Here is a 24034-nt window from a genome sequence, read left to right on the forward strand (position 1 = left end):
CAGACACAAGGGAAGCTCTGGAAACAGAATTTACCCTTTTGTAAGTGTGTTTTCATCTCATTATCAGAAAGGGGGGGGATAGATGACTCTAAGTCTCTAGCAACTGTTATCAATAGAGACAGCATGGACTTAAATCTACTTTTGTTCACTGTGTTTTCCCCATAACCTCCCATAAATGACTGCCTACGCCCTTAAATCTTCTCTTGTCTTTAGCTGGAGTTGGTATTTAAAGTGATGGCTTAGGCTATTGTGGGGAGTTACTTAGTTTTCCCGGGTCTCTCTCATGTATACAGACAGTATACACGTTATTAAACTTTTTGTTTTGTTTTGTTTTTTTCCTACTAATCTGTCTCATGTCCACTTAATTTCTAGACCAGCAAAAAGAATCTTGCAGGGATCCCTGGGTGGCGCAGCGGTTTGGCGCCTGCCTTTGGCCCAGGGCGCGATCCTGGAGACCCGGGATTGAGTCCCACGTCGGGTTCCCAGTGCATGGAGCCTGCTTCTCCCTCTGCCTGTGTCTCTGCCTCTCTCTCTCTCTCTGTGACTATCATAAATAAATAAATAAATACCTTTAAAAAAAAAAAAAGAATCTTGCAGGGTAGAGGAGCGTGTGATGAAGGGACACCACTTATGCATCTGGATGTACCAGATCGAGGCCACTGCTCCAGTGTCAACTGTAGATGTTCCCTTTATGTACCACCTGAATGTCATACAGGTCCAAGTCCTGGGGACCCCACAGTTCTCAGTCTTGGGGAAGCATCAGCATCCCTTGGTTGCTTGCCAAAGAGGCATGTCCCCAGGCCCCCTCCTGGTGGCTGAATGAGAATCTCTAGAGGCAGGGCTAGAGAATCTGCATGTTTAACAAGGCCTCCTGGACTGGTCCTAAGGCCAGTGGCCACAGGCCACACAATGAGAAACTCCTCTAGGAAGGTAGTGAGCCAGTGCTGGGTGGAAAAATCAGGTTTAGGATACAGGAAGCAAAGGCCCACCTCCACATCATGTTAAATGCTCGTGTTATTCATTGTCAGTTGAGGAGCTGGGGTCTGGGGTGGGGGAGTGGTGAGGAGACAGATCCGTTGGGTTTTTACCTCTTCTTGGTGTCCTACAGCAACTGCAACCCAAAGAAGTGACAATTCAAGTGGGGTTCATTTTGTAAATTTTTCTTCTCATGTCCCATGTCTCATGACGTGGGACTTGATCCCGGGTCTCCAGGATCACACCCTGGGCTGAAGGCGGCGCTAAACGGTTGGGCCACCCGGGCTGCCCCCCAGTCCCCTTTTGACATGCGTCTGCACATAGCCTGCAATCTGCACCACAGACAGCATCTGGACCCATCATAATGTTCCAGAAGATCTTTCCTACAACACTAGATTGGTGTCAGAGCTCCAGCGGATTGTATGTCAACTGTACTTCAACAAAATAGGTAAATTAATTAAAAAAAAAAAGTCTCGCTGACATGTTTATAGTCTTACTGTGCAGAAGACGAGGGAGGGGGCACCTGGGTGGCTCAGTCGTTTAAGTGTCTGCCTTTGGCTCATGATCCTGGGGGCCTGGGATGGAGCCCCCTGTTCAGCTAAGTGGGAGTCTGCTTCTCCCTCTGCCCCTCCCCGCTGCTCATGCACATGTGCTCTTTCTCTCTCAAATGAATAAATAAAATCTTAAAAAAATTAAAATAAAAAAGAACACGAGAGAGGAAGTACAAGCTGGGAATAAGAAAAATTGACAAGTCCTCTCTCTGTTCCTGCTGGTTCAGGACAAGCTCCTCATGTAATGTGACATCATCCCTGCTGTGGCAGCAGGTAACACTCAACCTGGCACTTACTATATTATAGGAATGGTTCTCAGTACCCTAAAACATGATTGTCACAGCACTGCAAGTAGTACTGAGGCAGGTCCTGTAATCATCTCGATTGTACTGATGAAGAAACAGTCACAGAGACGCTAAATGACTTTGCCCAAGGACACAGAGCTGGTCAGCGAGACAACTGGGGATCTGGACTCAGGCAGCCCGGGCACAGGGCCGCATCATTAACCATTATGCCACACTGCCTTTTGTAAGATGACACGGCCGTGACAGGACATGACATGATACTCTAGAGCTCCTTGCATGGATAGAAAGATTTTATGTGCTGCCTTTTGTGACCATATCTCAAGTTCAATCATCACTTGCACTGTTTCATTCAGGGACCCTTATTTCTCCCGCTGGGAAAGATGCAACAGTTGACACCTGAACAAATTGCCTTTAAGACTCAAGTTACGGGTCTCCTTGGAATTTGTGTTGTGACTTGAAACAGAGCCTTAGAAGTTGTCCAAACAGCTGAGAAACACGACTCAATTGCACTCTAAATTTATTCATCTGCTTCCACGCCTGGATCCCACGCCTGGATCCCTCCTCACATCGCCTTCGCTGGCCCTGCTCCTCAAGGGGATGAAGCTGGGTTGCTTTGCTAGTCCTTTCTTCTGATGCCTCCTTGTGAGGGCATGGCCCCCAGGACTTCAGGGTGAAAGGACTGCCTAATGGCATCAGTTTCATCTGCCAGTGGCAGGTGTGGAAACATTTGTCGCAGTGGCCGTGGGTGGCGCCGGTGTAGACTGCCTCAGCTCTCCACTTGCTGGAGGGTATTCGGCTAGGACGTAGAGGAAGCCACCTAGAGCTGCCACAGCCATGGCTGTGTTGTGGGAGGAGCAGCTATCTGAGGAGAGAGAGAGAGAGTCCTCCCTGTGAGAGCTGCATGGTGGCCACGTTTCCATTACGAGTGCTTTTTGGCTACTTCCCCAGCCAGCCAGATCTGGGCCAGGTGCCCAGCCACCAGCTGCTAGGAGTGCTGGCCACTGGTGGCTCCCCTCTCCAGAGAGATGACCCCAGCCTATTGGGACCTCCTCGTTGGGGAGGTTATGCTTTCTCCCAATGACATACCAATACAGGACACACAAGCCCAGCCTCCCATGTCAGCAGGGTGACTCAGGTGTGATTTCCACTCCAGAGCTCCCCTCCCCTGGGACCTGACCTGAGGCCACATCCTTGTCCAGCCCTTTCCCACCTTCCCTTGCTGTCAGACCCCAAATGAGACCTTCTAGGGCAGCACCCTATTGCCATTTTGCAGGTAGGGAAACTGAGGTTTAAGTAGCAGAGCCGAGCTCCCCAGCGCTAGGAACTCCACAGCTCATTTCTTGACCTCAATACCCGCCCTCACTGCTGTCTTAGTCTTACCTGGTCCCAGGTGATCCTGAGCACCTGCCTGAGACAAGAACCCCACAGATGTTACTTAGTTCTCTAAACTCAAAGGGGGCCACCCACCTTTTGTTTCTGATCAGGTGGTGGGGGAGTCAGGACATTCCTCTCCCCTCACAGACTTGGAGAAGAGAAGGAACCCAGCTAGAGTCTTGGGAGGGAGGGAGAATGCTGGTTTCGAGGAGCCTAACTACCAGCCCTAGCAGCCCACACTATCATACACCAGATGCCAGGGGGAGCACTCTGCATGGTGATCTGATATTAGCCCCCAAGAGCTTGATGAAGGAGGCACTGCTAGGTCCCTATTTTACAGATAAAGAAACTGAGGCTCGGAGAGGTTGAGCGACTCTCACATCAAGGAAGGAGCAGAAGCAGATTTGAACCTTGACAGCATGATTTCAAATCCTGTGCTCTAAATCTCCACGCCGGCTGCCCTCGGCTCCATGGATGTGCAGGGGGTGTGCACCAGAAAGAAAGGAAGCACCACTCCCTCCTGGGCAGTTTCCTAGACTGTCCTCACTTCGCAGGGGCCCAGGAGGGACCTCGGGCCTCTCTGCAGCTCCTGCTCCAGCCCTCAGGATGGTCCTAGGGTCCAGCTGTATGCTTTTAGGGGGCAGCCAGCAATCCAAGGCATGCACAGCAGACCCCCAACCACCTGGCCATAGGTAGTGCCAGCCCCATGGGTCAGGCAGGGCTAGTCCAGGGCTTCTGGAAGTCTCCTGAGAACGTCTCTCCCTTCTCCAACCCAGCCTTTGGGTTTGTGCTTCCATTCCCTTCTCTTGGCTACCCGTAGGCAGACGATGAGGTTACAATGGCGTTCATGGGGAGACATCTAGCTACTGGGATCATTCACCAGCATACACTGGGCATCTGCTCTTCGAGCTGCTATTCCACCTCCTTTCCTGCTTCTGTCTTGCAGTTATTTATTTTTTATTAATTAAAAAAATGGGGATCCCTGGGTGGCGCAGCGGTTTGGCGCCTGCCTTTGGCCCAGGGCGTGATCCTGGAGACCCGGGATCGAATCCCACGTCGGGCTCCCTGCATGGAGCCTGCTTCTCCCTCTGCCTGTCTCTCTGCCTCATTCTCTCTCTCTCTCTCTGTGAGTATCACAAATAAATAAAAATTTAAAAAAAATTTAAAAAAATTGAAAAAATTAAAAAAATGAATCAGGTCTTCTCTTCCTTTTTTCTGCCTCCCTCCCTCTCATCCTCCCTTCCTCCCATAATAAATCTTTCTTCCCTTCTCAATATAACTGTATCTGATTCTCAGTGGAGAACAGGTGGATTGACCATGTAATTTATCATCTCAACCAGGACACTTTGGGGAGGAAAGGAGGCGCTATTCTTAATGGCTCCAGGACAACGGGTGTAAACTGGGGGCATCTGGACCTGTGGCCACAGGGATTGCACTGGTCACTTGCCCGTTGGCTTGAAGATTCCCTCCTGCTCCTTTTTGCTCCAGATTACAGTGAACTGACCCTTCCAAACTACAATTCCCAGGATGCCTTGCCCGTCAGCTTATGGTTAGGGCTGAGCAACAGCCGACACAAACTGTGAAGATCGGGTATTTCTCCCTGTCTCTTGCTCCTCCATGAGCAGCCCCTGCAGGCTCTGCTAACTCCACCTCAGTCCACAGTCCTCCAGCTCAGCCTGCAGGGAGGGTAGTGGCTTCCTGAAATGATTAATCGCTGGGTTTTCTCACTTTTCTGGGTTCACCTCTTGCAACACCTCTGAGAAGAGTTCCCTACATTAAGTTCCCTCTGCCTCAAGTTCCCAGTGTGGGTTCTGTTCTCCTAACTTGACCTTGACTGAGAAAGGGGGTATCCCTGTGATTTTCAGTAACACACTGAAACTTCTTTTATGTTCCTTCCACTGGAGACCAGATCTCTGGACTCCCACTTCCTACCCTGCCCTCCACGTCCCAGACCCTGCCTTTCAGGGATGCCAGGGCACATTTCCACTGAGGTGTGCAGCCTTCCTGGGGTGTCTTGGTTTCATGCCCAGAAGGCCCCTGGGTATTTTCATTACCTGCAAATTGTTTTTCTCGCCTCTTCATTCTTCTCAAAACATGCTGTTGGTGTTGAATGGTTTTTGATAATTCTTCATTTTCAGCAGCTGGGAGAATTGAAAGGTGACCTTCTCAAGATGGATTTTTACACATTACTCACCAAACCTTCTCCCCCTCACAACACCTCAAGCAACTCAGGTCTTCTCTGGAATCTGGAGGTTCTTCCAGAAGATTCCTTGAGCACCTGTCTGCATACCCTTACACACTGCCTAAACTTGTCATCTACTGATGTTTCTCCAGTTGTGATCCCCCAACCACCCACATCAGAACAGGAAGAGGAGCTTCTTAAAAATGCAAGTTCCACAGGCCCACTTTCTGCCTGCCGCATCTGTATGTCTGGGGGCCTGAGAATCTTCATTTGATAAACTCCACTATTTTAAAAACAGCTTATCTTATTTTTTTAAAAGGTTTTTTTTTTAAGGGCAGCCCAGGTGGCTCAGCATTTTTTTTTTTTTAATTTATGATAGCCACAGAGAGGGAAAGAGGCAGAGACTCAGGCAGAGGGAGAAGCAGGCCCCATGCACCGGGAGCCCGACGTGGGATTCAATCCCGGGTCTCCAGGATCATGCCCTGGGCCAAAGGCAGGCGCCAAACCGCTGCGCCACCCAGGGATCCTGACTCAGTGGTTTAGCACCGTCTTCAGCCTAGGGTGTGATCCTGGAGACCCGGGATCGAGTCCCACGTCGGGCTCCCTGCATGGAGTCTGCTTCTCCCTCTACCTGTGTCTCTGCCTCTCTCTCTCCCTCTCTGTGTCTCTCATGAATAAATAAATAAAATCTTTAAAAAAAAAGGTTTTTTTTTTTTAAATCTATTTATTCATGAGAGACACAGAGAAAGAGAGGCAGAGACATAGAGAGAGAAGCAGGCTCCATGTAGGGAGCCTGATGTGGGACTCGATCCACAGACTCCAGGATTACCCCTGGGCCAAGGGCAGGCACTCAACCCCTGAGCCACCCAGGCATCCCTAGACTATCTTATTTCAAAAGGTTTGCCTCCTTGAGGATCCCAAGCTTCAGCATTTATTGGGAGCCTCCTCTGTATCATGCACAGGACAGATGTATTATGTATTATGTTAACTCCTCACAGCTCAGGAAAGGGATTATTTTATTTTATTTTATTTTATTTTATTTTATTTTATTTATTCATTTATTTATTTTTTCATTTTATTTTATTAAAGATTTTATTTATTTGTTTGAGAGTGAGAGTGAGCATGAGAGGAGGAGAGAGGCAGAGGGAGAAGCAGACTCCCCACTGAGCAAGGTGCCTGACGCAGGGCTCGATTCCAGGACCCTGAGTTCATGGCCTCAGCTGAAGGAAGATGCTTAACCATCTGAGCCACCCAGGTGCTCCAGGAAGGAGATATTATACTCATTTATTTACAGATGAGGAAATCAAGGCTCAGTGAGGTGAAGTGACTTACAGCAAAGAAGACAAGCTGCCCAGGATCACCCAGGTGGAAAGGGGCTATGTCCTCTCTGCCTCTACATCTATGTCACCTGCTCCAGACATCTTGCCTGAATACTCCTACCCAAAGAACCTTCTTCCATATTCCTTTCTTTCTAAAGGAGCCTGTTGTCTCCTTTACAGCCCTTATCAGAACTTATTGAACAATTATTTCACTTATTGGTTAATTTAGGGACTTTCTGCCTCTTTTCTTCAGGGCTCTCATTTTCCCCAAAGCCTGGCACAGAGCAGGTGCTCAGGGAATACTTACTGAAGAATGGACTTGTTCACGCAGGTGCTGGGGACCAACACCTTCCAAAAAGACTGTCTCCTATTTTGCAAAGTTTTGGCTTCCAAAGGTCCAAGCCTATTTCTGTGTGTGTGTGAGTGTGTGTTCACATGTGGATTTGTGTGCATATACATGTTGCACATCTCTCTGAGCTACTAAGACCACTCTACCACTACCACCCCCCATCAGCCTCCTGCTCCCAGCCAGCGTGGAAGTGCAGCTCACCAGGCTTCCCGAAGCATCCTTCTTGTGACTTCTGCCAGTTGAGAATGGCTTCCAGCCACCGGAGCTTGTAGAAATCCAAGAAGCCGCTGATTCCGCAAAACATGACTGGAAGCAAAGACAGAGGACCTCTACAGGCCTGCCCCTCCAGGCCCACCTGCTTCCATGCCCAAGGCTGTACAGTGCCACCTGCCTCCTCCTGCCGGGGAGGTGGGTGCTCAATGCAGTGGCCGGAAGAAGGCAGCTCCCAGGCTAGGCCCTGCCTTCCATTTAGGGCCTTCACTGGAGGCACTCAAGAATTGAGGTCCATAGAGGGATCTAGATGCCCAAGCCAAAGAGCAGCCCCCCAGAGACTCCTTTTCTGCCTCATCTCTGAGGCTTCAAAGTCTGTTTGCCAGTCAGCTAGGCTGTCAGTCCAAAGCTCCATCACTGGTCAGCCTTTGGGGGCAGGAAGCAGTCACATAGTGGCAGATGAAATATAGGATGGCCAATTAAATTTGAGTGTCCAATAAACACAAATGCAAATTTTAAAGCATAAGTATATCCCATGGAATGTCCAGGATATGCTTATACTAAAAATATATTCAGTTTATCTGAAGTTCAAATTTTCTTGAGCACCCTGTATTTTTATTTGCTAAATCTGGCAGTCCTACTGGAGCTGTTCGCATGTGTGCACGCGTGCCCTCTGAATCAGGGACACTCCACTGCTTTGTCCCTAGAGAGGAATGCCAGGGCTCACTGTTTTCCATGAAGATGTCCCGCGTGGGGTAGGCATATCCGATGGCCTCAGCTCTCCAGTTCAGGTCCATCATGTTGGCACAAAAGAGGTTCATGTAGTGCTGGCTCTGGCGAAACGGCCCCTCGGTGCACCCCTTCTGAGGGGGAACAAACAGCCAGAAACAGGGGAGTTAGTGGTATGGGTGACATACCCACACTCTGTTCCAGAAGTCTTTCCCCTTTTCCTAGAATTTCTTCCCCATCTATACCTCTGGACTCCTGGGGGCTCTGTTACTCGGGGGGGAGGGTGGTCAGAAAGAGCTAGGTGTGAGTCGGCTCTGCCACTCAGGAGCTGTGTGACCGGAGCCAGCTCAGTTAACCTTTTTTTTTTTTTTAAGATTTTATTTATTTATGAAAGATATAAAGAGAGAGAGACAGAGGCAGAGGGAGAAGCAGGCTCCTTGTGAGGAGCCTGATGTGGGACTCGATCCCAGGACTCTGGGATCATGACCTGAGCCAAAGGTAGATGCTCAACCACTGAGCCACCTGGATGCCCTAAGTTAACCTTTCTGAGCCCCAAGGGTCTCAGCCACAGGGAAAGGGGGATGTCGCTGGGTGCTGCACCAGAGGTGCTCACCTGGGTGGGCGGTACCATAATTAGAAAGTGCCTGACACAAGCCTGACTCTACAGTGTCCTAGCCATTCGCGGCTGTCATGTTCAGATTCCAGGCTAACCCAACCGGCAGCTTCAGTGCTGCTCAAAGCATGGGCCATGGACGGGTCCCAGGGACAGGACAGGATATGAGATGAGGCAGTTTCTGTAGCAATGTGTCAGAGGAGCTTTCTACTGGTCCAATCTAGTAATCAAAATAATTTTCCTCATAATTTGATTTTTATTTTATTTATAGAAATACTAGACAGTGACAGCTTACAAATAAATTTAAAAAAATTTAAAACCTGCCAAATAAAACATTAAACACCTTCTCAGCTAATAATTTCTGCACATAGAATAACATCTTTCCACAGAGATAATGAGCCTTATCTTTTTTTAAAGATTTTATTTATTTGACAGAAAGAGAGGATGAACAGGGGAAGAAGCAGAGGGAGAGGGAGAAGCAGGCTCTCCACCCAGCAGAAAGCCCAATGCAGGGCTCGATCCCAGGACCCTGGGACCATGACCTGAGCTGAAGGCAGACGCTTAACCAACTGCCAACTGAGCCCCCCAGGCGCCCCTGAGCCTTACCTTTCTTTCTTTCTTTCTTTCTTTCTTTCTTTCTTTCTTTCTTTCTTTCTTTCTTTCTTTCTTTCTTTCTTTCTTTCAAGATTTTATTTATTTATTCATGAGAGACAGAGAGAGAGACAGAGAGACAGAGAGACAGAAGCAGAGGGAGAAGTAAGCTCCACTCAGGGAGCCCGACGTGGGACTTGATCCCGGGTCTCCAGGATCACGCCCCGGACTGAAGGCGGCGCTAATCACTGATCCACCCAGGGAATTCCCTGAGCCTTACTTTTCTATATGAGGAAATATGTATATTTAAAATTATTATTATTAATTAGCAATGTTTGATCTCTTGGGTTTGGAAGAGCATCGGGTACCGCAAAGGCAGGGGTTTTCTGGAAGCTGCTACAGACCAAATGTTCTAAATCCTTGTCCATTTGTATTGTTTGCTGAGTTCTTTCTGCTGCTTCTCTTTTACTCTTTCTCTCTTTTTGTTTTCCTGGTACCTACAATCCAGTTCAGCACGCAAAGCTATCTATCCAACTAGAATCCGGATCCTACCATCCCTCCTCCCTAGTCTGGTTCCGTATTATAGTGTTACAGCAGACAGATGGCAGGCTACTCTGACTTCTTCTTGGTGTCCAAAAACTCGCTTATTTTCCCTGTGTGTAGTATACAAAAGCCACATTGCCACGAGCCCCTTTTTATCTTTCTCTGTCCTGTATGTGTGTGGCTGGCCCATGTGGGGCACTTACCATTCTGGCCAAGAGGAAGAAGAGCAGCTGGTGGGACAGGCCGTAGCCTGAGTAGCCAGGCTTGGTCATCAGGGTTCTGCAGAAGTCAGAGACCCGGCAGGGCTGGCTGCTGTCTGTCCTGGGGAAGAAGTGGATCAGGCTCTAGAGAAGGGTGCCTGAAAGGAAGTTTGAGGACATGGAGCCTTCCTTGGTCCCTATTCTCCCACTGGTTCTTAGAAACCCAGTAGGTTTCAGGCGCCGAGCTCTGCCCAAGGGGTTGCTGGATAGAACACAGGTGTACTATGTCTTGCTTTTTCTAAACCAGTAACTCCAGCATAGGGGAGGTGACACTGGAGTTATCCTGGGTTGGGGGAGCTCCAGGGGGCTGCAGCTTCCTATTGCTCTGTGGGACCCCCAAGAATACTCTTTCCCAGCACTGCTCTACACAGCAGTCCTCTGAACCTAGGGCTGATTCTGGGCATGCTCCAAGGCTACTGCACAACAGGATAAAATGGTGAGCTTAATGAGGCTCTATTCCTGCTTTCAGACACCTATAGCTCAGTGAGGGAGGCAGAACCATAGACAAATATAGATTGTATCTACGGCTACTAGTGGTGCTAGGAGAGCCAGCCTACTCGGGGAGGTCAGTCTTGTGCAGTGGGGCCAGGGAAGGTTCTGGAGGAAGGATGTGGCCCTGAAGTGTAAGCAGTTACTTAGGCATGGGGATGGGTGGGGCATGGCAGGTGGAGGCCCCCAAATGCCAGCTAGGCACAGGCAAAGTAGGTACTCTTGAGAGTGTGACAAGGGCCCCAGGAGCTGGACGAGAGAGGTCCCTAGACCTGGGACGACAGCAGGAGTTGGGGCTTTGTTCTGAGAACAACAGGAAGCTTCACACCAGGGGCAGGATGTTCAGATGTGGTTTTTGAAAGGATCCCCTCAGGTCTGAGAGACCAATGGGATATGGGTGGCAGGCAAAAGGAGGGCATGCAGGAAGTGGGGTAGACGTTTGGACTTGGCTGCAAGTCTTGAGTGGGAGTGGGGCCAGCTTAGGCTCAATGGGGGTGGGAGAGGTTGGTGTCAGGGTGGTTGGGCAGGTGGCTTTGCCTGATTTTACACAGATCCTTGGGGGCTTGGAGAGTGGGTGGGACAGGAGGACAAACAGAGAATAAGTGTTTTGGGATTTTGGGAAGCGGGGCAAGTGCAGGGGGCCCACCCTGTTCCCAGCAGTTGCACCAGACAGGAGTCACTGAGTTCCTCTGAGAAGGAGTCCTGTGGCTCAAAGGTGGGGTAGACCATGGAGGCATCTGTGCTGGTCCAGGCACGCGGAAGCTTCCAAAACCCAGGCTGGATGGTTGGCTGGAACTCTGGTAAAGAGGTGAGGTGAGGAGGAAGACACTGAGAAGTGGTGGGCCAAGACTTGCCTAACTGCACCCAGGCTCCTGCAGCCCAAGCCAAGGAACTAGGTGTCCCTGTCCAGGTAGCCCTAACCACATACAAGCCTGCTCGGGGCTCTGAGCCTTGCCTGCTGGTTACACATTGTATTTGAAACTCTCAGGAAGCTGAGAGTTAAAAAACTAACTTAAAAAAAATTTTTTTTAATCAATAAGAATAGTGTTGGGACAGGGTTTTTGTTTTTTGGGACAGGTTTTGATCAAATCCACTTTATCCCATGGAAGCATGAGACATACAAAAAGGGTTAGTTGACTCCTTTGGTTTGGTTAGAAAGCGGAGTTCTTACAAAACAGATGTCAAGGGACATCATTAGGGTGACACAAGTTGGGATGGTCTTAGGATCAGGCCTGGGAGGAGGTGGGGGACCTGGAGATCAGAGGTAGGGAGGAGGGCTGGGGTGTGCAGCCAGGCTGTTGTCTGAAAAGGAAGGATGGACGGGATAATTATCTCCTCATTTGCTCCCACACACCTGACTGGGAGCTGGGAGTCTAGGAGGCTGGATAGGCAGGTGGGGCTGGTTTTATAGGTCGTCTGCCTCCACCACCCTCCGGAATGGTTCATGCCAGGCTTATAGGGTGGGTCAGAGAGATACAAATAATAGCAGGTTGCTAATGTTTGATGCACAAAGGGCTAAATTCTTTTGAGATACCCTACTCTCTGGGACAGACCAGACCCTCCACTCTGGTCTAGGATGAAGGCTACCAAGCTGGGTTAGCTGAACAAGGAGACATGTTCCCTACTCCCCATGTGGGTGGGAGAGGTCATCTCAATCTGGTCAGGGATGACCAAACATTCCCCAGGGTCAGCCTGTGGTGTGTTCGTCCCACTAGAACTCGGTTACAGACTGTCCCAGACCCTCCCTGACACCGGGAGGAGCACCCTCAGATGCTGTGTTCCTGAAGAAATGGGACTCTACTCTCCTGCTATTACCTCTTAGGTACTTGGGGTCACTCAGCTTGAGGTAGAAGATGGATCTGTGAAGGAGAGGCGCTAGCTTTTCCACCAGCTTCGCCACACGCAGGCTCAGCTGCTGCAGCTGGGGGTCCTGGGCCCACTTTTCCTGAACACCTTTTAGCTGCACTGGAAAGGAAAAGACTTCGTTCATTTCATCATTTGACAAACCACTTAGACAGGAAAAATTATCCTAACTTATAATGCTTCCTGAGCCTCCCTGCCTCCTCCAGCTTCTGAGAAGAAAGACTTGGCTGAGCTTATTAGAAATTAGGTCTTGTGGGGCTCAGCCAGGTGATGTGGGTGTGATGGGAGTGGGGCTGGAGTGCTAGAAGTTGGCAGCTAAGAGCTTGATTTTTGGAGGTGGGCCTGGGTTCAGATCCTGACTCTAACACTTTCTTGTTGGGGGACCTGAGAAAGATATTTAATTTATTTCCATTTTACTTTCTTCATCTATAAAATGGGGAATGATGTTCTTTACTTCTTGGAGTGGGTGGTTGTAAGGATTAAATGAACTGATGTATAGAGAGGACTTAGCATTGTTCATAGTACAGAGTAAACACTTAATACTCTGTTTAGTCGTAAGTATTGATTAGGGAGATTTAAGGTTTGCTCTACAGGAGAAAAAGATGAGGAAGGGACTGAGTGGAGAGCCACTGTGTACAAGTGTACAACTATACACAGTTGAGCAGGTTGTACACTGCACAAGAGCAGTATATATTCCTATCATGGATTTGTATATGTACTGAGACAATTTTCCAGCAGATGGCAGGCAAGTGACTTGAGGAAGGAGACATCTTTTTCTAATCCTCACAGAGGTGCCTTTTGGATTAGCAGTGGCTCCGCAGGGGTGGGAGAAAATAGTATAGTGAGGACAAAAGAGGTGGTCAAGAGAGGAGAGGTGAGGGAAAGCCTCAGCACAGGGCTGAGAGGGTGAGACTTGGCTTGAGTTGTTCTCTGCTTCAGGTAGAGACTTTGGTGGGGAGGGTAGATGAGGTTTAAGAGGGTGCTAAGCCCCTGGGTGGCTCAGCGGTTTAGCGCTGCCTTCAGCCCGGGGTGTGATCCTGGAGACCCAGGATTGAGTCCTGCATCAGGCTCTCTGCATGGAGCCTGCTTCTCCCTCTGCCTGTGTCTCTGCCTCTCTCTCTCTCTCTGTCTCTCATGAATAAATAAATAAAATCTTAAAAAAAAAAAAGAGGGTTCTAAGCAAGTTTTGTGGGATGACAGGCCCTGTAACATCCTTTTCCAGGCATGACTCTCTCCCTGCCCTTGAACCTAGGCCGTCTGCTTCTGAAGCCTTGCTCCAGACTGCTTGGCTCTACAGCAGATGAAACCCAGAAGCGGTAGCTGAGTTAGCAGTGAGGTGCACCCAACCTGGCCTCCTGGTGGTATTTCTCCCTGCCTGTGTGGCTGTTGCTGCCACCTTCTGGTTCACCCTCCTGGCTGGCAGAGGCAGCTGGAGGGGTGCTTTTCTCTGGTAGAGTTAATGTCCACCTGTCTAGCCCCAAGCAGAATGGATCTGGGGGATCAATGGGTATCTTATTGCTCCTGGGTCCCCCAGAATGTAAACTTCTTCTGTCTCCCAGGAGGCCAAGAATGAGGATAGGACCTTACCTGGCCAGCCAGTTTTTCACACCCTTCCAAGCCCCTCCTGCACTGTATGGGGCTGACCCCTAAAACCAGTAAGAAACTAGGGGAAACAATGGTGTGTGACCTTCAAGGCTTGGCTGTAAAAGATGTTGAGGCTTCTACCTTGCTCTCTCTGGAGTCACTTGCTCTAGGGGAAGCCAGCTGCCATGTTGCAAGGGCACTCACATAGCCATTTGGTGAGGCCATGTGGTGAGGAATTGAGGCCTCCAGGGGTTACCTGGAAGTGAATGGGGTGGCTCCTCTGGCCCTAGTCAAGCCTTCAGATGATCACACCCCCGGCTGACATCATGACTCCAACCTTATGTGAGACCCTGAGCCAGAACCACCCAGCCCAACAGTTCCTGGATCCCTGACAAACAGAAATGATAACTGTTTCATTGTTTTATGCAGCTAAGTTTGGGGATCATTTGTTATGTATCAGGTTATTGCAAAGGGATAGAGTAGAGCCGTGGAGAGGAGAGGAGGGGGTGGCCTTGGTTTAAGGTTGTTGTGTGGTGTCAGCTTGGGCTGCCTCGTCCCTCCTTCCCAGCCACATCGACCCTGTAATGATTCAGGTAACGGGTGCCAAGTCAGACAGAGCAGGGTTCTAAGCCCACCACCTGCACATGCTGGCTGTGTGACCTTGGACATTCTTTTTTTTTTTTTTAAGACCTTATTTATTTATTCATGAGAGACAGAGAGAGGAACAGACACAGGCAGAGGGAAAAGCAGACTCCACGCAGGGAGCCTGACGTGGGACTCAATCCCAGGTCTCCAGGATCATGCCCCGGGCCAAAGGTGGCGCCAAACTGCAGAGCCACCTGGGCTGCCCTGGACATTCTCTTTTAAAGCCTGTCCTCTCATTGGTAAAAAGGGGATAATCATAATGAACTTACTTTAGGGATTGTGGGGAGAAGTCAGAGAAATGTCCCACAGGAGGGCTTACATTGTTTCAGTGCTTAGCAGGTACTTAGCAAACTTCATCTTTTATTACCTCACGGACCCCAGAAAGCACACAGCCGAGGGAACCACCTGCCCTTCCTTCCCCTCTTCATGAGGAACCGACAGGTCCATGGGACAGCTGCTGACAAAAGTCTGTTACCTATTCCAGGAATGTTTATTCAACGGCTGCTTGGAGGGAGCCCAGTGCTGTGGCTGACTTCCAGGGTGGTCAGAAAAATCAGTGCAATGCCCACCCTTCCCTCAAGGGCTGTTACAGCAGGTGGATTTGAATACTAGACCCCGCCCCCCTTCCTATCAGCTGTGAGGCGTAGGGAGGTTACTGAACCTCTCTGTGCCTCAAAGTCTTCACCTGCAGAAAGCAAAACAGAGCACATTCCTGTCTGGGCTGTCTGGCAATTACACGCAGCCAGTGCCTGGGTGACATTCAAGGCACATTTGCCGGGTCACATGCTGTGGTTTTGCGGGCCCCTTCCTTTATTAAAAAAAATAGATTAAAGCGTATGTCTTAAGACTGCATTAGTATAAAGATGGATATGCTTATATTCTATATTATTCTCTTTGACCTAAAATTCATTTTTATTCTTTCTGACTTTCAGAGAAATCAAAAAAATTTGTGGGCCCCTGAAAGTATCCTGTGCCCAACGGGGAAGCCAGTCCTGTGGTCTTTTACTATTATTCATTTCTTTTTTTTTTTTAAGGATATATATTTTTTAAGATTTTACTTATTCATGAGAGACAGAGAGAGAGAGAGAGAGAGAGAGAGAGAGAGGCTCCATGCAGGGAGCCCGACGCGGGACTCGATCCTGGATCTCCAGGATCACACCTGGGCTGAAGGCAGGAGCCGAACCACTGAGCCACCCAGGGATCTCCTATTATTCATTTCTAGAGGCATTATAGGGTGGGGCTGAGATTAAATGGAGACCCTGGTCCTAGCTTCAGAGGGTCTTGGATCTTCAGACTCTCCAGGATGCCTCCTGGGGGAGGTCAGGCACAGAGGCAGACCTGTTCCAGAGCCTCTCCTCCTGCTGGGACCTGGAGTCTGGGTGGGCAGTGGGTGGTAAGCTGCACTGACTACCCAGAGGGGGTGATGTGAAAGTGGGGCTGGCCAGAGCCTCAGGCTGGTTCCAAGTCAGCTCTTTGTTACTAAGGGCAAGGGGGCCTTGGGAGAGGGGTTCCTTGCAACTTGAGGGGTGTGTGGGGGGGTGGTTCCTTGCTTGCCTTGGTCTATTGCCAGCTCCTTGTAGGTGATCTTAATCCCTGAAAGCTGAACAAACACTTGGCTCTTTTCTTGGAGCCTTGAGGTGGCTTTGGCTGGGAGTAGGGGGAGTGGAGTTGGATCCTGCTCCTCAGAGTTTCTGGTTTTGCCCATAGCCGCCCTCCTGTACACCCCCCTCTGCCCATCTTGTCCTTGACATATCAGGATTGGCACTGTCAAGTGAATCATTTCATCTCAGGAAAATAATAATTTCCAAATCTTTTCCCATGTGGCCTCTGAATCCTTTTTGCCTCTTAAATAATTGAGGACAGCAGGGCCCCCAAGACACCCAGAGGGAGCAAGGCTCCCAGCAGAGGACAGCAGGGCCCCCAAGACACCCAGAGGGAGCAAGGCTCCCAGCAGAGCAAGGAGGTGACAGGCTGAGAACCGGCTTTCCAAGGGCCAGTCCAGAGGAATGAACATGCACCCACCTTCCAGGACCCGGAACCCCACCACACCGTCCAGGTTAATTTCAGATAGCCTCTTCTTCAGGAAGGAGGTGGCTCTCTCCAGTGCCGAGAGGATAAAGCCCACGATGGTGGCCTTGCCCTCCGGGGTGTCTGGCAGTGCCAGCGAGGAGGGCCGCAGCGGGGGTGGCGCTGCCAGCAGCAAGAGCAGGAGCAGGAGCCCTGGGCTGGACATGGCTGGTCCTCTGCCTGAGGCTGGTCGCGTGCTTCAGCCCTGGGCCGCTGGCCCCCACATAGCCTCCTCCTTCCGCCTCCTCCTTGCCCCTCCCCTGCAGAGCTGCAGATAATCCCTGAGCCGGGCTGACCCAGCAGCTGGGGGTGGCCTGGCAGCAGGCTGTGGGAGGCCAGCTCTGGAGTGGAGCCAGCTGGCTGCAAGCTTCCCCCTTTCCTTCTCATTGCTGGTTCTCTAGGCCTGCGGACTACATCTTGGATCTACAATTGGAGTCATACTTTAGACATCTAAATGCACTGAAACATAAAGATTTTGGCTTTTTTTTTCCTTGTTGTTTTTTAGATTTAATTTAATTTTTAATTTTAAAAAAGATTTTATTTATTTATTAATGAGAGATACAGAAAGAGAGAGGCAGAGACACAGGCAGAGAGAGAGGCAGAGAGAGAAACAGGCTCCAAGCAGGGACCCCGACATGGGACTTGATTCCGGGTCTCCAGGATCACACTTTGGGCTGAAGGCAGGTGCCAAACCACTGAGCAGTCCAGGTGTCCCTTGTTGTTTTTTTTAAAAATAAGTTTGGAATAAGCTTGTTTGAAGGCACATCTGCCAGAACTGACAGATTTCTGAGGGCAGTGCCTGTCCAGTAAGAAACAGAATATAAGCTGCAAAGGCAAGCCACGTGGGCACTTAAAAATCTTCTGGTAGCCACATCTTAAGAAGCAAAGAAAAGCAAGTGAAATTTAAAAAAAAAAAAAAAAAAAGTTTTTTTTTAAGTAGCCTCCATGCCCAGCGTGGAGCCCAACAGGAGGCCCAGATCCACAATCCTGAGATCAAGACCTGAGCTAAAATTAAGAGTCCGACACTCCACCGACTGAGCCAACCAGGCACCCCAGGTGAACAATTTTAATGATCTATTTATTGTATTTGAACCAATGGACCCAAAATATCATTTCAACTTGTAATCAATATGACAGTGATTAACTTTGTAACATTTTTTAAAATATCAGTTTTCTCAAATGAAGTCTTTGAAATCTGGCATTTTACACTTGAGGCACACTTCAATACAGGCTAGCCTCATTTCAAGAACCCGACAATCACATGCGGCTGTTGTATTGGACAGTAAAGACTTAGAGCCCTTCTTTGGCTCATTCAGTGTAAAAGTATATCTGTTTCCCTGCAGAAAAAAATTTTTGTAATGTATTCATTTATTTTAGAGAGAGAGCTCAAGTAGGGAGACAGAGAAGCAGACTCCCTCCTGAGTGGGGAGCCCCATGAGGGGCTTGATTCCATGACATCGACATCACGACCTAAGCTGAAACCAAGGGACAACTGAGCCACCCCTGCAGAAATGTTAATGTTGGTTTACTGGGTGTTCTCCTGATCCTTGCCAGATGGTTACATGTACGTGTGCCATATTGCCTTTCTAAAATCCAAAATATTCTGAATGCAGAAACATATCTGGCCCCAAGGGCTTCAGTTAACAGATTATAGATCTGTAAAAATAATAAAAATACCACCACCCAAATGCATATCTTGACGCTCCTCATGGGTACGCTGTAGGTCAACCATTTACTTTCATTCTTGTCCCTCCCTCCCCCACACTGCCAGCCTTTTTATACAATTTTTTTCCCCTGAACATTTAAAAATGACAGCTTTATTGAGATATAATTCACATACCATAAAATTCGCCCTTTTAAAGTGTACAATTCAGCAGTGTTTTTAAAGCATATTCGCAAGGTTGTTCAACCGCCACCACTGTCTGATTCTGAAACATTTTCGTTCCCCCCCAAAAGAAACCCGTCCCCATTAGCAGTCACTTCCCATCCCCACCCCTGCCTCCTCAACTGCCCAGTCCCCCAATAACCACGAACCTACTTTCAGTTTCTATGCATTTGTCCATTCTGGACATTTCACAGAAGTGGAGAATTATTCAATATGTGACCTTTTGTGTCTGACTGCCTTCTTTCAGCATAACATTTTCCAGGTTCATCCATGTTGTAGTCTGAATCAGGACTTCATTCCTTTTTATGACTCAAGAAGATCCCATTGCATGGCTACATCATGTTATCATGTTATAGCCTATCCATTCATCAGTTGATGGACATTTGAGTTGTTCCTACCTTTCTGCTATTGTGAATAATACTATAATAAACATCTGTTCAAGGTTTTCTTTTTTAATTTTAAGATTTTATTTATTTATTCATAGAGACAGAGAGAGAGAGAGGCAGAGACACAGGCAGAGGGAGAAGCAGGCATCATACAGAGAGCCTGGTGCAGGACCGATCCCAGGACCCTGGGATCATGCCCTGAGTCGAAGGCAGATGCTCAACCACTGAGCCACCAGGTGCTCCACCCCATGATATTTCAATACTGCAGTTATACTACAAATTTGTTTGTGTCCTGTATCTGTATCTATGACCTATTCATAGAGTTAAGTTTTTCCCCTCCCCAACAACCATTTTTTATTCCCTTGAGTGTGCCATTGAGAATGAATGTTCCAGGTGAAGCTTGTCACTATCGTCACTTCAGTTAATCCACAACAGCCTCTGAAGTGGATACTATTCTCTTTTTATTTTTTATTTTTATTTTTATTTTTTATTGGAGTTCAATTTGCCAACATATAGCATAACACCCAGTGCTCATCCCATCAAGTGCCCCCCTCAGTGAATACTATTCTTATTTCCTTTTAAAACTTAAAATCTGAGGCTCTGGGGGAGAAGGAAAGTGACTTCTTGTGAAGTCGTGTCTCACAGGTAGTATGAGGTGGTGCAGGAATTCCAAAGCCTCAGTCTATATCTTAGCCATCAGGTGACCCTGCTAGGGTTCAACCTCCAGTCTCTGGAAGGGGAAACTACCCTCCTGACCTTGGGAAGGACTGAATTTATTTATTTATTTATTTATTTATTTATTTATTTATTTATTTATTTATTTAAATTTTTTTGAACATTTTTATTTATTTATGACAGTCACAGAGAGAGAGAGAGAGAGAGAGGCAGGGACATAGGCAGAGGGAGAAGCAGGCTCCATGCACCGAGAGCCCGACGTGGGATTCGATCCCGGGTCTCCAGGATCGCGCCCTGGGCCAAAGGCAGGCGCCAAACCGCTGCACCACCCAGGGATCCCTGGAAGGACTGAATTTAATATGTGATTTATGTCAAGTGGGCAAGTAGGACAAGCAGGGCTGGCTGAGCTCTGAAGCACCACTGGCTGGTGGGTGATGCATCTTGTTCCTTTCTCCCTAGGGAAACAATCCTGACTCCTTTTCCTTTTTTTTTTTCAAGAGAATATTAAATCATTTATTGATTACACATGATAATGGACGATACACAAGCTTTAATCCCATCTATAATTTTATCTGATACCATAATTCAATTTAGATATATTGCATAGGATGTGCCAACAATCATAATAACCAAATAAACTCCAGGACTTTGCTTGGGTGACCCTTTTAACGGTGAACTCCAGGTCACAACACATTAACTGTCAGTTCAACCACACCAAGGTTTATGGAGACAATGGCTTCTGTGCCCAAGCAGGTTGCAAATAAATTTCGAGTGGAACCTGGCATCACCCTGAAGGAATTCTAACTTCACACTGTTGGGGTAGTTTACCAAGAAGGCTTCAGAGTAGACTAACTTTACACAGCACATTTAAAAAAAGACACATTTATTCAGCGTCATGATCAGACTATTACATTTAGCAATCAACAGCATGGGTGCAAAAAAAAAAAAATCTACATTAAAACCCTTTGTTGGAATGCTTTACACTTTCCACAGAACAGAAACTAAAATAACCTGTTATACAATCAGTCACAAATACAGTCCTTGAGTTTTTTGCCCATACATATGAGTATTGTCTAAAACATGTCTTCTTTGTAGCATCTAGGCCCTGCCACCACTGTGCTTGGCTGAGTTCACAAATCTGTTGTAACCTGTAGCTTCCCTGTCACTTCTCTGGCTCTCCTCTCCTGCTAAGCTTTGTCTCCTGGCAGTAATTAAAACCTTCTGCCACTGCCATAGCTGCTGCTGCTGCTGGAACCGCCATAGCCACCTTGGTTTTGTGGTTTGGCAAAGTATTGGCCTCCACCACCATAGGGGCCAGAGCTTCTGCCTCCAAAATTTCCTCCTTTCATGGGTCCAAAATTTGAGGATTGATTGTTGTAATTGCCAAAATCGTTATAGCTTCCGCCACCTCCAAGTTGCTTCCGTCATTACCAAATCCATTATAGCCATCCCCACTGCCACCGTATCCACCACCACCTCGACTGCCACCGAAGCCACCTCGACCACTGAAGTTCCCTCCACGACCAAAGTTGTCATTCCCACCAAAACCACCTCCACAACCACCACCAAAGTTTCCAGAACCACTTCGGCCTCTTTGGCTGGACGGAGCACTAGCCATCTCTTGCTTCGATAGGGCTTTCCTTACTTCACAGTTGTGGCCATTCACAGTATGGGATTTTTGAATGACAATCTTGTCTACAGAGTCGTGGTGGTCGTCAAAGGTCACAAAAGCAAAACCTCTCTTTTTGCCACTGCCTCGGTCAGTCATGATCTCAATCACTTCGATTTTCCCATACTGTTCAAGATAATCTCTTAGATGATGTTCTTCAGTGTCTTCTTTAATGCCACCGACAAAAATCTTTTTCACAGTTAAGTGGGCACCGGGTCTTTGAGAATCTTCTCGGGAGACAGCCCTCTTTGGTTCCACACTCTTCCGTCCACCTTGTGCGGCCGGGCGTTCGTGGCCGCGTCCACCTCCTCCACGGTGGTGTATGTGACGAACCCAAAGCCTCCGGAGCGCTTGGTGTTGGGGTCTCTCATTTCCACACAGTCCGTAAGCGTCCCCCATTGCTCAAAATGGCTCCTCAGACTCTCATCGGTCGTTTCGAAGCTCAAACCTCCGATGAAGAGCTTCCGCAGCTGCTCGGGCTCTTTGGGAGACTCTGACTTAGACATGACGGCGGTGGGAGGGGAGACTTTAACGGTGCTTACTTGGCGGCGTCCAGGGGCAGAAAGCCTGACTCCTTCTCCAATCAGGGTTTCATCTTCCAGAGCACGGCATTTACTCTTGGTTTGTCATTACTCCAGCACTTGGTCCTTATCTTCTTAGATCACCAAAGCAGTGGGGGGCTGTCTGAGATGGGAAGTTCCCTCCTTTATTACAGGTCAGGAAAGTCAACTGATTGAGTAGTGATTTGCTCAAGATTATGAAACCCAGCAGACAGAGGTATCAAGATACCAGCCACCTTCCATCTACAAGAGGGTGGGCAGAGTGGGCAGTGTGGGTACTCCAGCCTCTCAGCCTCCACACCTCAAGGTGAGGAATTAGGAGCTACTTTCCATGTCTGTCACCTATCCCTCCCATCCATACACATTTACTCATCTTTCCTTTCCCTTTTAAGCTAAATTTTCAAGTCCTCCCTCTGTCACATACTCACTAATGGTGTGACCTTCAATATCCTTATAGGTAAAAAAGGAGCCACAAGGCTACTATGAGAAGCAAATGAGACACGTATCAACTCTTGAGCTGGGCTCTAGGGCCTCGGGAACCACACCTGCAAGGTGTTGCCCTGTCTAGGCCCTTATCAAAGGAGGAGGCGCCCTTTTATTTCTTTGTCCAATGCCTGAGTGAGTGAGGCAGCCAGAGGACAGGTGGTAGTGCCAGGCACTCTGCAGGCTCCAGGGCAGCTCCCAACCCGAGGGCAATGAGGGTGACTTCGCCAACATGCTCTCAATGTTTCCCAGCAAGAAGATCCCTTTTGAAGTTAAAAGGTTACTACATGGACACACACTGAACTCTTTAGTGTGACCACTTAAAAAAAATGATTTTATTGATTTGAGAGATAGAGAGTGCATGCACAAAGAGGGGGTGCAGGAAAGAGAATCAGGCTCCTGGAAGAACAGGGAGCCTGAACACGGGGGCTCCATCCCAGGGCCCTGAGATTATGACTCGAACCAAAGGCAGATGCTTAACCGACTGAACCACCCAGGTGCCTGGAAAATTTTCCTTCTTAACACATATACTTGAATTCATTGTGGTTTTTTTCTTTTTTTCTTCTTTCTTTCTTTCTTTCTTTCTTTCTTTCTTTCTTTCTTTCTTTCTTTCTTTCTTCTTTCTCTTTCTTTCTTTCTTTCTTTCTTTTTCTTTCCTTTCTTTCTTTTCTTTGTCCCCTTTCCTTTTCTCTTTATACTTTTTTTTATTCAAGTACAACATACATCCTGAAAAATGAACAAGTTCGCTGCTTAATGAACTTCCTCCAAAGGACCACACCCACCTCACCAGCACCCAGATCCAGAGAGACAACAGGAGGAACCCTATCCTATCAGCTCCGCATTGACCCCCTCCCTCTCATACCCAATCCTCCAAGGCAGGTCACCTTGCTGACATCTAACAGCAAAGGGTAGTTTCTGTTTTTCCAAAGATTTTTATTTATTTATTCATGAGAGACACAGAGAGGCAAAGACATAGGCAGAGGGAGAAGCAGGCTCCCTGCAGGAACCCCATACATGACTTGATCCTAGGACCCCAGGACCAAGACCTGAGCTGTGAAGGTAGCGGCTCAACCACTTTGAGCCACCTAGGTGCCCTTGTTTTTTTTTTTTTTTTTTTTAAGATTTATTTGATAGAGGGGCAGCGAGCACAGAAGAGACAGGCAGAGGGAGAGTGAGAGAATCTCAAGCAGACTGCACTGAGCACTGAGCTTCACTCCAGCCTCCAGATCCCGACCCTGACATCATGACCTGAGCCCACATCAAGGGTCCACACCTGGGCAGCCCGGGTGGCTCAGCGGTTTAGCACCTGCCTTCAGCCCAGGGCCTGATCCTGGAGACCTGGGATCGAGTCCCACGTCAGGCTCCCTACATGGAGCCTGCTTCTCCCTCTGCCTGTGTCTCTGCCTCTCTCATGAACGAATAAATAAATTAAATTTAACAACAACAACAAAAAAGAGTCCACACCTAAGGTACTGGACTGAGCCATGCAGACGCCCCTCAAAGAACAGTTCTGATCTATACAAATGGAACCAGCCAACATGCACTCCGGCATCCGGCCTCTTTTCTCAACATCATGCTTATGAGATTCATAGAAATGGTTGTTTCACTATATTCTTGAACCAACACTAATTTTTGAGCCCCCCTCCCGGGCGGGGGGGCTCCTCCCAGGTTCCACCGGAGGCCGCTTAGGGAGCCGCCTGCGCACCTGCCTTCCTTCTCCGCCCACC

At 48.4% G+C, this 24034-nt stretch overlaps 1 protein-coding gene and 1 pseudogene across 2 annotated transcripts; both read right to left on the reverse strand.

Moving 5' to 3' along the window:
* Positions 1-2331: 2331 nt before the first annotated feature.
* Positions 2332-16858, reverse strand: C8H16orf89 (chromosome 8 C16orf89 homolog). Of its 2 annotated transcripts, none has more exons than XM_072835666.1 (8): positions 16605-16858; positions 12306-12455; positions 11137-11287; positions 9945-10062; positions 7993-8125; positions 7257-7361; positions 5260-5346; positions 2332-2693 (listed from the first exon to the last, which is right to left on the reverse strand). In XM_072835666.1, exons 1-8 carry the CDS (start codon positions 16813-16815, stop codon positions 2530-2532), a joined length of 1119 nt encoding a protein of 372 aa, XP_072691767.1. In that variant the 5' UTR covers positions 16816-16858; the 3' UTR covers positions 2332-2529. The 2 variants fall into 2 exon arrangements, with proteins under 2 accessions (XP_072691767.1, XP_072691765.1); XM_072835664.1 differs by having other exon boundaries at positions 7993-8128; positions 16605-16856.
* A 3270-nt stretch (positions 16859-20128) lies between these two features.
* Positions 20129-22887, reverse strand: LOC140638409 (heterogeneous nuclear ribonucleoprotein A1-like; annotated as a pseudogene).
* Between the last annotated feature and the right edge of the window lie 1147 nt (positions 22888-24034).

This window comes from Canis lupus, chromosome 8, assembly GCF_048164855.1.
Source record: "Canis lupus baileyi chromosome 8, mCanLup2.hap1, whole genome shotgun sequence".
NCBI lineage: Eukaryota > Metazoa > Chordata > Mammalia > Carnivora > Canidae > Canis > Canis lupus.